The 15,996-nt window shown below is 31.6% G+C and overlaps 2 protein-coding genes across 3 annotated transcripts; both read left to right on the forward strand.

Annotated features, from left to right (window-relative positions):
• The first annotated feature begins 3,961 nt into the window (after positions 1-3,961).
• LOC118047975 (pre-mRNA cleavage factor Im 25 kDa subunit 1) lies at positions 3,962-6,313 on the forward strand. The gene is made up of 7 exons (XM_035057457.2): positions 3,962-4,197; positions 4,321-4,366; positions 5,060-5,153; positions 5,274-5,344; positions 5,418-5,504; positions 5,579-5,689; positions 6,048-6,313. Exons 1-7 carry the CDS (start codon positions 4,043-4,045, stop codon positions 6,114-6,116), a joined length of 633 nt encoding a protein of 210 aa, XP_034913348.1. The 5' UTR covers positions 3,962-4,042; the 3' UTR covers positions 6,117-6,313.
• Positions 6,314-11,703: 5,390 nt separating this feature from the next.
• On the forward strand, positions 11,704-15,321 carry LOC118047974 (mitogen-activated protein kinase kinase SIPKK). Of its 2 annotated transcripts, none has more exons than XR_004687412.2 (9): positions 11,704-12,000; positions 12,071-12,155; positions 12,317-12,451; positions 13,105-13,329; positions 13,432-13,614; positions 13,700-13,923; positions 14,337-14,454; positions 14,617-14,711; positions 14,943-15,321. XR_004687412.2 is itself a non-coding variant. In XM_035057455.2 (9 exons), exons 1-8 carry the CDS (start codon positions 11,918-11,920, stop codon positions 14,701-14,703), a joined length of 1,068 nt encoding a protein of 355 aa, XP_034913346.1. In that variant the 5' UTR covers positions 11,706-11,917; the 3' UTR covers positions 14,704-14,711; positions 14,943-15,321. The 2 variants fall into 2 exon arrangements, 1 of the variants encoding a protein (XP_034913346.1); XM_035057455.2 differs by having other exon boundaries at positions 11,706-12,000; positions 14,337-14,382.
• The last annotated feature ends 675 nt before the right edge of the window (positions 15,322-15,996 follow it).

A 15,996-nucleotide genomic window follows, 5' to 3' on the forward strand; every position in this document is an offset into this window, starting at 1 on the left:
TTTGAAATTTGGTCTTTACAAAATTCAATGCAACCATTCAATTTTTTTTTTTTAGATTTCATCCTTGATCTTTTGATTAGCATTTTTCTTATTTAAAATAATTTATAAAATTAGAATTTTTTTCAATTTCATCCCTTATGGATTTTTTTTTCATATGTTTAATTTGGTCCTCATTATTTTCATTTCTATTTATTGTGTTTAAAATGGTTTTATAGAATTAGTTTGTTTTTTTTATTTCATTCTTCTCGGGTTTTTTTACCTGTTGAATTTTTATTTTATTTTTATTTTGTAATTTCATCTTTTAACATTAAATTTTTCAGGTGTTGAGCTTTTTGATGGAGCACGGGTCTAGAGCTTAACGAGTTACGAGTTTGAGATATTAATATGGAGTTAAAAGGTTCATTCAAATTTGCTAGGTTTTTTTCATTCCTTTTTTTAATATGTTTTTTTTGTTGTTTCATCATTCAATGTTTTTTTCCATTTTTGATGGGACTTTGTTGAGTTTTTAAGAGTAATACGTGTTACCTCGTTTTTTTTTTCCATCTTTGCTAGATCGACCTCTTTAATTTTTTTTTTCTTAAATTATATTATTTCATTTTTTAACATTAAATTGATCTAATATTGCCTCAATTTTTTCTTTTTTTGTACTCTTTGTTAGATCTTGCTTTTTTAAAAATATCTTTTTTGATTAAGTTATCTTATCTCACCCTTCAACATTAAATATGTTTTACATTGAGCTTCTTAGTCGAGCATAGGTGTGGAATTTAACGGTTTCCAGCTTAGAGGGATTAACCTGAGTTTAAAAGGTTCATGCGAATTTGCCTTGTTTCTTTTCCCTTTTTAGATCATTGGTTATCGGTTTCATCTTTAGATGTTTCCTTATTTTTTTTCCACTTCCTAAGATATTTTCCATTCATTTTGAGAGAAAAAAACACGTGTTACCGAATTATTTTTTTTCAGGCTTTGTCCAATTTTGTTTTTCTTATGAGGATTTTTACATTTAAATTAAATATAAGCATCAAACATTTTTTGTGCTTTATTCCAATTTCTTTTCAAAACCAGGCTAGCCTAAGGGTGCAACACTAGTCCTTCATTCCAAGCTTTGGTCATGAGTAAACCCGTTGGGCCGAGCATAACTTTAATTTTGATTTTTTATTTTTTTTCAAATTGACCCCTCATTCTCTTAATTTTGATTTTTGTTTTGGATTCTTTTGTGAAAAGTTGTGGCCTTAAGAATTTTTAATTTCTCCCTTCAATTCAATATTTGATGATATTTGAGGTTTTTTCCCTAAATGATTTGATCTTTAATTTTTATTCTTTGTCCTTTTATCAAATTTTAATTTGTTTTTTTTTTTACTTTTTTTGTTCATTGTTTTTTTTTCCTGATTTCATCTTTCATCGTTTTGATTCTTGAAAATTGACTGTTGTTATTTTTTCAGGTTTTTTTTGTATGATGTTGAGTAGTTATTTAAAAAAAAACAACATTTACAACATTTAAACATTGTTTTTTGTTTATACTTTAAAAAATTTAACATCGCGAGGCAAGCTACCTAGTTATAACAAAAGTTAAATGGTGTGGGGAAATCATTGTAGATCAAGAGACCTTTTACTATGGATTGTAATACTAGTTTGACTTTCAATTTCTCATCTTTTCACGAGACGTTTCTTTGGCTTTCTTTTTCTTCCCAGCAAATAAGTGGCGCCCACACCATTAAGGAGGCGCATGTGATGCTTTCCGGTGGCTAAATCTGGTCATCTATCGTCTCACTAGATGCATAGCCGTGAACTCTTCCATATGGTATGGGGCATGTAGGCAGATAGTGGTTGAATTGCCGTCGGTGATCAATTGTTTGTGTTTTTTTCTTTCTTTTTTCTATTTTGATAACTAAAGTGCACAATTGTTTTCTTTGTTTATTGTTTGTCAAGTCAGGCATAGTTGCCAGATCCAAGTTGCTTGGGCCTTGATCCAAGCACCTGGGTCTAGCAATCATGCCGATTCACGCACCTTTGTTTGACATACCTGTCCCTGGGTCAAGCGTCTGGGCCAAAAAAATTAAAATTTTTCAAAAACATAATTGGACTGCAAAAACAAATACTGGCTCATTCATATACATAGAACTTAACTACAAACTTTTTTTTTTGTGCAACTTATTTTATAAATTTGTTATATTCGACGAGGAAATAATGAAAAAAAAAGAGTTGAGTTCTAGTGATTTATTTCAAGTCTTCAAAAATAAACTTATATTTTTTGTATGCATTGTGGATGAAAATATTAATTTTATGTTTCCATCCATGCGTTTGATAGTTTTTTTTAAAGGGTTCATGTTTTTTTTAAATTTGAGATATTGTCGCGTGATCTAATTATCAAAGTTTGTTATAAGAAGAATTTATTCTACATTATAACTATTAATATATATGAAAATTTAAAATATATGATCATAAAAAAAAACTTTTGAACTGATAGATTATGTTGTAGGAAAAGAAAATATTGTATATGTAAAAGACTTATTGTTCTTTTAACTATCTTAATTTGTATAATTTTGTAAATTATTTCTTCACTAAAATGAGAGATTAATAAAAAAAATTGAGTGAGTTTTAGGGATGTGTTTGGCAACCATGTGTGGATCTGACATTGTTGTCAAACCCACACATTGTTGCTGCCAAACCTGCATCTAAGTCAAAAAAATTTAAATTTTTTAAAAGCATGATTAAATTACAAAAAACAAATGATATATTATTCAAGCAGATTTTGTATTCATATGTAGTAGAACTTAACCGTAAATGTTTTTTTGTTTGTTTGTGGAACTTATTTTATAAATTTATTATATTCGACAAGGAAATAATGAGAAAAAATATTGAGTTCTAAGTGATTTACTTCAAGTCTTCAAAAATAAACTTCTCTTTTTCGTATGCATTATGGATGACAATATTAATTTTATGTTTCCATCTAAGTGTTGGATATTTTTTTAAAGGCTTTATGTTTTTTTTTTTTTTTAAATTTGAGATGCTGTTGCATGATCTAATTGTCAAAGTTTGTTACAAGGAGAATTTATTCTACATTATAACTTTTAGTATATATGAAAATTTAAAATATATGATCATAAGAGAAAACTTTTGAACTGATAAATTATGTTATAGTAAAAGAAAATACTGTATATATAAAAGATTTATTGTCCTTTTGATTATTTTAATTTGTATAATTTTGTAGATAATTTCTTTATTAAAATTAGAGATTAATAAAAAGAATTGATTGAAATTTAGGGACGCGTGTGACAACAATGCCAGATCTGTGTCTAGGTCTGGTAACCACACCTCACCTAAGCTACTCTGGTTTGACAACAATGTTTGGGTCTGATATGGTTAACATACCAAAACATGGGTCTTATTTTAATTGAGTTTGACATGGTTGTTTGATTCAAGACGTCTGGTTCTGACTAGTATAAAGTTGAGTGAAGCTTTAAAAATTAACTCATTTTATTAGATTTCATAACATTATTGAAATATTTTTATATTTTTAATATTTTTTAAAAAATAATATTAATCTGTTGTAATATTAACCAAATATTAATGTGTTGCGGACCACAAATCAATATACTGTTTTATAACTAAATGCTCTCATATTTGCTAATATTACTACCATTGGTATATGCTGATATATACGAAATGTAAAATACCTTTTTAAGTGTGTGTGTGTGTGTGTATGTGTCAATATAAATATATATAACCAAATATATTTATATGCCGACATGTATTTGTTTTTAATTCTATTTATTTAAAGGGGTGTTTTTGTTAACTTTATCAAAATTACTGGAACCAAAAATCAAAAGGCTCGTACGTCCTTTTTTTATATATATATATATATATATATATATATATATATATATTTTTAATTAATTTCTCCACTTGTATTCTTTCTTTATTTATCTTTTTGGTGAAAATTCTTTCTTTATTATTACTAAGTATTAACTAAGTGGTGTAGTATTCTATTTATATTCTAAGGTCTCTCTGGTTCTGTGTGGGCGTGTCGGGGGCAGAGCTGAAGATGGGTGATCATTCAGTAACTGTAACTGACAATAACAATCATCAAAGCACTGTAATAGAAATATATCCTCTGGGTAGTTATTACTTTGGATCCAAAGACCCTATTGTTTTCAGGGATGAAACTGTAGCTGACCGTGTCCAAAGAATGAAATCCAAGTACTCTCTCTCTGTTTTCTTTTCTTTTTTGTTCAATATAGTAGCTCTATTCTTTATTTAGTCCATTGATTTTGTACTAACTTGAGAATTGTATTTTGAATTAATTTATTTGTTTAAATTCAGCTTTAATGCTCGTGGACTGAGGACTTGTGTGCAAGCTGTTATGCTGGTTAGTTCATTGCTTCCTTTCAATATCGTCTTTCTTTTAAATTCTTTATTCTCTATGTTTTTGTTTGATTGTCTCTTGAAGTTGTTTGAGGGCTTGCTGAATGAAAATTAGCACAGTAGTGTGTCTTTTGCTAGTGTTTTCTTTGCTGTTTTTGATTTAATCTTGAAAGAATTGATAGATAAAATCATGTGATGACCATAACAAGCATGTTGTAGTTTTTTAAAGTTTTAGCAAATTGATTAAAACAAGTAGGAACTTGGGAAGACGGGCATCTTGCAGTACAGGATATGATAAGGTTCTCGCTACAGCTACCATAGTGGGCAAGGCAACTGGATTTCCACACTTTGATTCACATCGTTTTGAAGGGTGCAGCACCAGTCCTTAACCCCCTTCCTCTCCTTTGCTTTATAAAGGAGAAATGAAGGTGTGCGATGTGGAGACTCTATGAAAAAGCTTGGAATCCGCAATCTTTTCAATCCTGTGGCTAAGAAAACTTGGAATATGATAACATATTGAACAGAAGATTTTATGTTTGTAAAGTTGAGCTGTTCAAACGTCTCCCTCTAGCGTTTAAGAAACTAGCCTCTGATAACATGTTAAAATGAACAGTTTTAATGTTTCAACTGTACAATTACGAAATCTTAGCTTTTGATAATACACTATACTAAAAGGTTTAAATGGTTGTTAAATCAGGTTGAGTTGTTCAAACATCCCCATCTTTTGCTATTGCAAGTAAGAAATGCTTTCTTTAAGCTACCTGGTGGTCGATTAAGACCAGGTGAATCAGGTAAATCTTAAACTGTAATTAAGCAATTCTATGAAACTGAAATTAGGAAGGTAAATCGCTCTTGAACCAAGGGGTATGCTTCTAAGGAATTATTGAAGTGTGTGTTTTTGGACTTTTCAGATATTGATGGATTGCAACGTAAGCTATCAAGAATGCTTTCTGTGAATGAAGATGAAACTGATCACTGGGAGGTAATCAAAATTGTGTTTAGTTGTGGTATTACCCTTGCATGTTCTTGGAGGTTACGGATTATCAATGTTTTAGGTGGGAGATTGCCTTGGAATGTGGTGGAGGTCTGACTTTGAAACCTTGTTGTATCCGTACTTGCCCCCTAATCTCAAAGTGCCTAAGGTAAGTACGCTGAAACTGTTCCCTCAAAGTTCTGGTTTCTGAAGGTCATTAATAATACTTGTTTCATTATTCAGGAATGCACGAAACTCTACCTTGTAAAGTTACCAGCCAGTCGAAAGTTCATTGTACCAAAGAACCTTAAACTGCTTGCAGTTCCTTTATGCCAAGTTCATGAAAATCATAAGGTATAACTAACTATTTACGGGGATCGGCAAACATCAATGGTGTTTGGATGTCTGTAGAGATTAAATCAGTGATCAAATTTTTATTTTACAGAAGATTTATTTGGCTTTATTACGTTGTGGAATGCATTTAAGTTGTCCTTGAGAGATGAAGTTTGGGGGATATTGATGGGCTGCTGTCTTTCCCTTCTGTCTTGCTGATTGTAGTCTCATATTCATATTGCATCACTAACTTGTTTCTCCAATTGCTATCGGATTGCTCCTAAATCCTAACTGATTCAATTGCCTTGGACATCTCTTTGTTAAAATTTCATAAAGGTGGTTTTCATTTCTAATGCTCACCAATTATAATATTTTGTAGACATATGGACCAATAATATCAGGAGTTCCGCAGTTGCTATCAAAATTCTCCTTCAACATCAACCATTGAAGATGGCTTGGTCATTGTGTTGCGGATGCTAGGAGTTAATTATAGAGAAAATAGTATAATGTTTACCTGGAAATAATTTTTGTCCCAGGATATGTACTTTTAGTGAAATCTTGAACGGATGTGTTGTTTTTAACATACATTTTACAAGCTGTAGCTTTTGATGCTTTGTAATGAAAACATATCACGTTTTTGTGTTACGGTATTGTTTGGATGTTCAATGCACATAATATAGTTCAATACAAAGTTTTTATGTATTTATTTGCCATTGTTTGGAATTCGTGATAGTACATCCAAACTGAGCTTAGCAAAGAACGAAAAGGCATTAATAATGTGAAACTGAAGAAAGATGTTACCTTTATCCATATTATGCCATTCCAAGAAATATGTATTTCGAATGTTTATTTCACTAGATTTTCATTATTTAAGGCTCATAAACAAACAAAATTTTAATCCGAGCATGAAATCCTTGCAAAGAAGAAATTATTAACCTGTTTCCTTTACTTGATGTTTGTGAATCCTGAACTTCGCAATGTTGGCATCCGATAATGATCATCTCCGCTCAGACCGGCAACTATAGTTTTCAAGTTTTAACAGGTTCTCTGGAGGCGTTCAGGTCAATGTTTTTTTTTTTTTTTTTTTTTTCTCTCTCGTTATAATTGCTGAGGAAGCAAGCTTCCGTTAACTTACTGCTATCTTCTAGTTTTTTTCTAATTATTTGAGCTTGGTGGGGAAGCTAGCTTCTTTCATCATACATAAAGCTTATAGGCTGGTGCTGTCACAATGTTCCTGTCCGTGTTGCTGTCAGACTAATTTATTCCGGCCAACTGCAGCTAATTTTCATTTTGGATGAATATTTTATTGTTGCCGCTTCATGCGTTAGACGTAAGACTGGAGTTAGGTTTGGCTATTTCCATCAGCTAGCTTCAACTTTTAGTTTGGTCCTTTAAAAACAGAGTTACTGGCAAAATCTGTGTAGAGTGACAATGGTGAAGCAGTTGGCTTATCTCCTGGTTTTAGCAAGTTATCCTGCTGCACTAATCTAACCTTTATCCACCCATACCAAACACTTCGCCAATCATACCAAGGCTATATGGAAAGGGTTTGAGATGGCGCCCATATTTCAAAGTTGTAAACACCATGCCCTGCAAAGATATTGCACTTGTGGGCTCTGAAATATTGAATGGAGGGAGAAGTTTCCCATTTCTAATACCTTGACATGTCTGTCCATTGCAGAACACAGGCCACGGTTTAAAAGAGAGAGAGAGAGAGAGAGAGAGAGAGAGAGAGAGAGAGAGAAAGCTTCTGGTTTTAATTGGGTCGTGACAAGTAGAGAGATGACAGGCAAATCATGAATCTATAGACGACTAGATTGAGAACACAATTGATCAGTTTTTGGTTTTTTGATGCATGCATGCATGCTTAAACAGAAGAAATTGCAGTAGAGAAAATATAGTCTTTTTATGCTGATTTTCTTACTGGGAGGCTTTTGGTTTTGTGTTTCTTGTGGGGTTATCCTCCTTGAAGGAGGCAGTGGTATCTGAAGCCATTTTGTTCTACCTGGATTTATTTATTTTTTATTAACCCATTCAACAATTTTTATCTACCAGGCAATGCAAATTGGATAGAGCTACAAAACTGGATAACGTGTTCTATCAACGAGCAAGGCAAATGGTGCATGCGCTAGCTACCCTCCCTAATATTGCTCTAAATTGTGATCTGTGAATCATAAGCTCAATCGCAATATTATTTCCCTGTGAGTAAGCTAGTTTTGGTCAACATGCTCTTGGGAAGAATGTTTTATCGGGTGTTTTAGAACTCCTTTAATATTACAGTAACAATTATTTTTTATAATAATTTTTATTTAAAAATAGATCAAAATAATAATTTTTTTTATATTTTACACCGGGAAATCAATAGAAACAAGTTTAAATTCCTAGGAAGCTGGAGTAACCTCTTATCTCTGTGTTAATGGCCAATTCAGAATTCATGGTGATATGTCCTTCCTATTCTGCGAACTATTAACTATTAATGCAAACCTCCTGCAAACTCAATTATGCTCAACTGAGAAACCAAAACCATTATAGAAAAAAGCATAAACTCTTTCCAAGAAATGAGAAGAAGAAGAAGAAGAAGAAGAAGAAGAAGAAGCATGCGGGCCCATATGCTGCTAGCTTTGATTTCTAAAGAAAGTGGAAGGGTCCCTATCAAGCCAGTCAACAAGGGCTGCGGTGGTAGCAGCAGCAGCAGCAGCAAAAGATTAGAAACGTCTGTTTCCATCATCTTATCCGCTAACCTCCTCCACTCGCATGGTTTTTAGCGAGTTCAAGAATACAAGGATTCAGCGAGGTCAGTTACCTTGAATGATAAATAATAGGTTATTTATTATTATTATTGTTATTGTTATTATAGAGGAGAGGAAGCTTTGTTTTTACGCTTTCTTTCGCAGTCTGCAAAGCAAATGGTTGCATTCTTTGTGTTTATCATTGTAGGAGCTTTTATTTTTGCTTTTCCTATTTCAGTTTTAAAAATATAGGTTAAAAAAACATTTTTATTTATGGTTTTAAAATATATGTTTTGATTAAAATTGTTTGTACGCAAAATAAATAAAAATTAAGTTTTCAGGGATACAAAATATATTATTTTATCTCTTATAAAACCAAGTTTATATTATCCAATGTAAAAAATATAAGCTATTTAGTTAGCCAAATAATTTTTTTATCGTTAAGCAAAACACAAAAACTATCACAGTAGGAGATAAATATTCTTTCAATGTTGAAAGTAAAAGAAAAATTTTAAAAACAAAAAAACATTATCGGGATATATAGAACTGGGAAGGTCATTTTATTTCATGGAAAAAACTAGCAGGAGTGTGCTGATTGAGGTAAAATTGGTGCCAATAGTCATTTCCTTTTCTATTAAAATAGAAGCTAAAAGAAAATCATGAGGGAGGGTATAACTTAACTGGTTAGGTTGTAGTTTTGCTTTTTAAAGGTTATCAGTTCGAGTTCCACAAACCTCAGGGTCATTGAAGATTTATATGATCGTTAATTTCAGGACCCGTGGAATTAGTCGAGATATGTGTAAACTGATCCAAATACCCACATTAATTAAATAAAAAACCAAAAGATTCTCTGTTTATCAAAACATAATTTAATGTAGATTGGAATATTAAAATGACTATTTTACCTTTTAAAAATACTAACAAAGCTTGAATTAGAGGTAATTACATCTTTTTCGGGGGATTTATTGGACCTTATCAAATTGCTTGGAGACAAATTGGTATGTGTATTTTTTTTTCACAATAAAATAACTTTATTACTCTTAAAAAAATATATATATAACTTTCATCTAGGTATTTTTTTTGTCATTTTGATTTTTGTTTTTGCACAATAAAATAGTGTAAATACCCCCTAAAAAAAAAATAGCCTTTCAAAAAGGGTTTTTTTGTCTTTATATTTTTTTAGCATAGTAAAATGATATAATTACCTTTAAGATCAAGAAATTATAAGGCTAGTGTCCAAGGGTATTTTAGCCTTTTTTCTTATAGTTTTTTTTTTTTTGTTATATTCAGGTTCACATAGAGGGTATTTGGTAATTTAATAAATATAAATATAAATATAATTAAAAAAATTATTAATATGTTGGAATCTTTGTGGCGATCACTCCATGATCCGGGCAGCTTATGTGGCTTACAAGCCTCCAGTTAGCATCGATGACCTTTTTATTTTTTCGCTTTTCCTTGATTTTTACTCCTAATCCTTTAAAATTTCAAGGCATCATTTCAATTGGTTTTACTCTAGATGTGGTTTATGTTTTTTTATTGCTATTTATTTTATATAAAGTAATTTATTAAATTTGATTTTTTTAATTTCATTTTCCTTTAATTTTTTTTCATATATTAGATTGGATCCCTATCTTTTTTTTATTCATATTTGTTTAATGTAAGATAATTTTTAAAATTAAATAGTTTTTTGTGATTTCATCCTCTTGCAGTTTTTTTCCTATCAAATTTTATCCTTATTATTTTGATTGCTAATTTTTTTTGCTGTGATAAATTTTTTAAATTGATATTTTTTTTCTTATTTCATCATTCAACATTTAAATTGGTTGGGAATTGAGCTTCTTAGTTAAACCTAGGTCTTGGATTTCATAATTTAGAAAATTAATCAAGGTATAGGAGATTCGTTCGAGTTTGATTTTTTTTTAGCTCATGTTTTTCAGTTTTATCCTTCAATATTTATTTAATTTGATATTGATTTTTGTTATTTTTTTTAATTGGATTTCTCACTTATTTTGAAAATAAAACCGAGTTATTGCACCCTTAAACATTGAATTGTTTGATAATTAAGCTTTAGAGTTTTATTCAATTTGTTTTCAATAAAGTTATCCATGTATCACAACCGAGTCGTTGATTTTGAATGTTAACCTGGGTGGACTTGAGTAGAGTTTTTCTCTTTTCTTTTGCATAAATATTCACAATAATTATGAGAAGAAACCTCATATAAAAACCTTAACCAAAACCAAAAAAAGGCGTGCATTCATTTCTCAAGCTTGCATAGGGATAGCCACATTAACATTCTCGGGCAAGTATAGCCATAAAGATAATATTTATACAAGTATTTTTCTCTCATAAATATTTTTATTCCTAAGAATGCACAGCCTAGCACACACAACACCATCTTCTCTCACCAATAACCAACCTCTCTCAAAACAATTTTTTCATTAATAGTCATCCCTAATCAAGCTGAATAGATAATAAAGGTACTCATTATCATATAAAAATTTAATATTATTATGATGGTGTTATAGTGTTACTCTCACTCTATAAATTGTTAATCTCTCTTCATATTTATTACAAGTTTTATTAATAAATTATACCTTTATCCTTAGTATATAATTATAGTATTGTATTACGATAGAATCAGATTTTATTGAGATTTTTTAATTATTAAAATTAAAAATAAATTCAAATACAAAACAAGAAGCATATAAAAAATAAAGTAGTTTTTTGAAATTTTAATTAATTTATTATATTTTCTGAAATACATGTTTTATTGGTGGATAATATTTGGAAAAATAAAATAAATTCTTTAATAAGAAAAAAAATTGTAATATGACCACAACTTTTTCTTGATGAGATTAAATTTGGTGTTAAGTAATAATGATAAAAGAAATAAAATTGCAATATAAAAATCACAAAAAGAAAGACCTTATATTAATCAAATTCTTATTTTTAAATGTAATATAAACATTTTAATATTATCATTTTGTAAAAAAATATTTATAGGTATCTTGTTCAATTTAAGTAAGAAAAGTAAATTATAATGTTAGATTAACCAACTATGGTAATGTTATTATTATTTTTATTAAATTAATAAAAGTTTTGAATATCGTTGAAAGTTTGTTTGTTATTATGATAACGATTATTTTTTATTTTAAAATATAATAAAAAAATATATTTTTTTTTATTTTAAAAATATATTTTTGATATTAATACAAAGTAAAAATTAAAAAAATATATTAAAAAAAAAATAAACCATTTAAATTTTTTAAAAAAGGAGGGGAAGAGGAAGGGGGTAGCTAGAGTGGAAAAGTAAACGTGGAAAAAAAAAGGAAAGGTTCAGCTTCTTCCGGGTCTCTGTAATGGTCAATGATTAGTCCTGCCTGCACTGCCCATAAGAATTATTACCCCTTTCCATTTCATGCCACTTCAACAGATTTACTTATTTATGCAGCATCCACAGCCACAGCCACAGCCACAGCCCACCTTTTGATTTTTGATTTTCCTCAGAGACTAGCAAATGAAGAAGGGAAGCTTAAACCCTAATGTCAAGCTTAAGCTCTCTCTCCCTCCTCCTAAGGAAGTTTCCTTCGCTAAGTTCCTGTAAAAATCTACCTCCCTTTCTCATCCTATAAGCTCTGTCATGATTCTTAATTTCTGGTAATGATTGCAGAACCCAAAGCGGTACGTTTAGAGATGGTGATCTGCTTGTCAATCGAGACGGTGTTCGGATTGTCTCTCAAATAGATACCCAGCCTGTAAGATTAACTTTTCTCATATTCTCAGTTTCTTTATTATTACATCCGTGCCTCATCATTATCATTGATTATGCTAGTAATTGATCCCTCTCGTATTTATTTGCACTTGGTTTTTTATGAATTTTTTTTTTTTTAAAGAGTTGTTGTCTGACTGTTTTCAGCCACCACCTATAACGCCCACAGACAACCAATTGAGTTTAGCGGATCTAGACATGGTTAAGGTCATCGGGAAGGGAAGTAGTGGAATTGTGCAGCTGGTGCAACACAAATGGACAAGCCAGTTTTTTGCCTTGAAGGTATCATCATATCATTCACCGCTTACCGTGCTCTCACTCGCTTTTTTTTTTTATATTATTTTTATTTTAACTACAATTTCCGTCTTGGTCTGTAAGTATGGTATCAGATCAGTTAATGCCTGAAGCTGCTGTGCTGCCCGGTTAAATTATTTTGAGACATGCTGCATGGTTTTTCCACTGGTTTCTGACTTATCAAAATGATTTGTTCACTAACATTTTTAAACCTTGAGTTGGATAAGGAATACCTAGTCTTCCGCCATTGGCGCACCAGATTCCTTATTTGCCTTTTGCCATAGTTAAATTTTATCAACCCATTTCCACTCGAACTAGATTTTCCGGATTTAAGTTTTGAGAATGGAAACCTCCTTTTCATTCATGTCTTCTAGTTTGCTAAAAATAGAGCAATAACATGGTGCTTCTACTAGCCCTTCAGTCTATTTTCTTGTATTTTGAGTTGAACTTGGGCTTACACTCTTGGAGGAATAGGTCTCTCACAGTTATTTTGAATATTGCTTTTATTTCAACTGAAAATTGCTCTTATAAACTCTACCGAGATTACTCCCTGGTATTCTGGGAGGGACGCCTATCATCTTTTGGTTTCTGTTTGGTTATTAATCGGTTATTAAATATTTGGCATTCTTGTTCCATTTCAGGTTATCCAAATGAATATCGAAGAGTCTGCACGCAAGGCCATTACTCAGGAACTGAAAATTAATCAGTCATCACAATGTCCTTATGTTGTCATGTGCTACCAGTCTTTTTATGATAATGGTGCCATTTCAATCATCTTAGAGTACATGGATGGTGGATCTCTAGCAGATTTTCTGAAAAGTGTTAAAAAAATTTCAGAACCATGTCTTGCTGCCATCTGTAAGCAGGTTAAAACATGGAAAATCATTTAACCCCTTGTTCTCTATACTTATAGCAAATACCAATTTCGTTATCATCCAACTTGTTTATCTGTTGTCCCATAAATGCAGGTGCTCAAGGGTTTGTTGTATCTTCATCATGAAAAACACATCATTCACCGGGATTTAAAACCTTCTAATTTGTTGATTAATCATAGAGGAGAAGTCAAGATTACAGACTTTGGAGTGAGTGCAATCATGCAAAGCACGTCTGGACAGGCTAATACTTTTGTTGGCACATACAACTATATGTCTGTAAGTAATTTGATTACACATAAGATATTAATGCCGGATTTTTTTCTTTCTCTTGTATCAAGTAAGATTTTCGATTATTTTGTAGCCTGAGAGAATTAGTGGGGGACAATATGACTATAAAAGTGACATTTGGAGCTTGGGCTTGGTATTGCTGGAGTTTGCAACCGGTGAATTCTCAATTACCCCTCCTGTGCCGGATGAAGGCTGGACTAATGTCTATGAACTTATGGTAGCCATTGTTGATCAACCTCCACCTTCTGCACCACCAGACCAATTTTCTCCAGAGTTTTGTTCATTTATATCTGCATGGTAAAGATAAGTCATGCTTGAAGTTTCTTAATGCACCTTCTAATACTCATATAGCACCGATCCTTTCGTATTTTTGAGGATGTTCATTTGCAGTTGAATTAAGATCAAGAAAAAAACAGAAGTCATGAAGTATTATTTTTATCCATGTCCAATGTTTTTCCATTTATTTCTAGTCTCTTCATTTTTGAAATATCATCGGATGAAAACTCTTTTTCCCTGATCTTTGGCATGCTCCACATAATTTGTTTTTAGGGCTGCAAGCTGCTTTTTTTTTTTTTTTTAATGGGAATTTAATGCTCTACTTTTTACCCATTCTGAATACCTCTGTAGTAACTTTGACCCAGATAATCTTGTGAAGTTACTGATTTTCATTCCTTGGTTCTTTGTTTTCTTTCCTCTTCTTTTGTCTCCAGTGTGCAGAAAGATCCAAAGGATAGGCAGTCAGCACATGAACTGATGGTATTTGAAGTCCTATGATTGTTCTTCTGGGTGGGGCAATTAGCTGCCAACCAAGTATTAATGGCACTTCATGTCCGCTCTCTAACACTCTTTTCTCATCTCTATCAGTATGGATTGCTATTAATACTCGGCAGAGTGCTAATAACCCCCCCCCCCCCTCTTTTAGCCATGTATATGCTATGAGTGGACACATAACAGCCTGACTTTTTTTTCCCTTTCTAATTTCAATACCAGAAACACCCATTCATGAACATGTATGAGGACCAGCACGTGGATCTCTCGTCATACTTTACAAATGCCGGTTCCCTTGCAACCCTTTGAAACTTGTGGTAAGTCTAAGTTTTCCATTTATATCCTTGCTGAAATCGTTACTTGAAGTTTCTTTGTATGGAGTTCATGTGAAGATGTAGTTGCATAATCCAGGTCTTATAATCATATAAAAGTTAAGCCTGTTTGTCTATTTGACTAATGCATTTACCGTGTGAACCATAATTCTTATGAGAATTCATGTTCTTGAACTTGGGCTATCGTGCTTGACAAAAGTTCTGTTTTACAAGCAGATACCCTATGATTGCGATCTTGAAGGCCTGAAGAAAGATTCTTAAATGTCATCGTGGCTTAAAATAAATCAACCTGCTGCAATTACAATTTCCAGGGCAGAGGTTTTCAAAGCATTTGCAATTCACAAAACATCCCAGGGTCTTAATATTTAGTGTATGCCATGCACTAATCATGGAATAGAGAGCGTATGGTTTCAAGGAAGCTTCTGGGTTGTGAGAGATATCATTGGAATATGGTTTCCTGTATAACTTACCGAAATGATTTTTTTTTTTTTTTTTTATTATTATTGTTTTAGTTGTATGTCGATTGTTGCAAATGTATCAAACTCCTATTTGAAAGGTGTCAATATATGGCTGCGTGTGACTTTGAGCTTGCAAACTATGAGGAACTCACGAGTCCTTTTACCATTTGATGTCTCATCTGTCTACGTTTTTGAGTAGTCACGAGCTGGTTTTCCCTGGCAGAATCGTAATTGGAAAATCCGAAGAGTTGCTCACTTGTGACCATATCCGTTCCATGAGAATACTTCTCTGTATTGGTTTATCCCGGGAGACACTGAATTTGCTGATCAAGAAAATTTGAAGAAACTAGTTTGAGCTCTGTAGCCTTGCAACTAGACCTCTGGGCGAGCATTTAAAATAGAATACTTCTCTATTCTATTTCTCAAGAAAGAAAAGAACAAATTTAAAAAAAAAAAAAACATAAAATTCCAAAGGACTAAATTATTAAGAAATTAAAATATAGGGACTAAATAAAGTAGTTTTTAAAACTAAGGATTAATAAACTAGTTTTGTTCAACCACACGTACTAAGTTATAATTTACCTCACTTATCTTTTTTATAGACTAACACCGACATCTTTCCTTTTTCGTATGATTTTCACGTGTACCGGTCTCCAAGAGTTTATTTGGTATAATTTGGGTTATCATTTTTTTTTATGTTCAAATTTTTGAAAACAAAACAAGAAAAGATTTTTTTATTGTAATAAAAAGTCCAAACCAACAATTACAGACACAATATTTGAAAACCACTAGGTTTTGAGAGATTTTGACAA

Source organism: Populus alba, chromosome 6 (assembly GCF_005239225.2).
Source record: "Populus alba chromosome 6, ASM523922v2, whole genome shotgun sequence".
Taxonomy (NCBI): Eukaryota; Viridiplantae; Streptophyta; class Magnoliopsida; order Malpighiales; family Salicaceae; genus Populus; species Populus alba.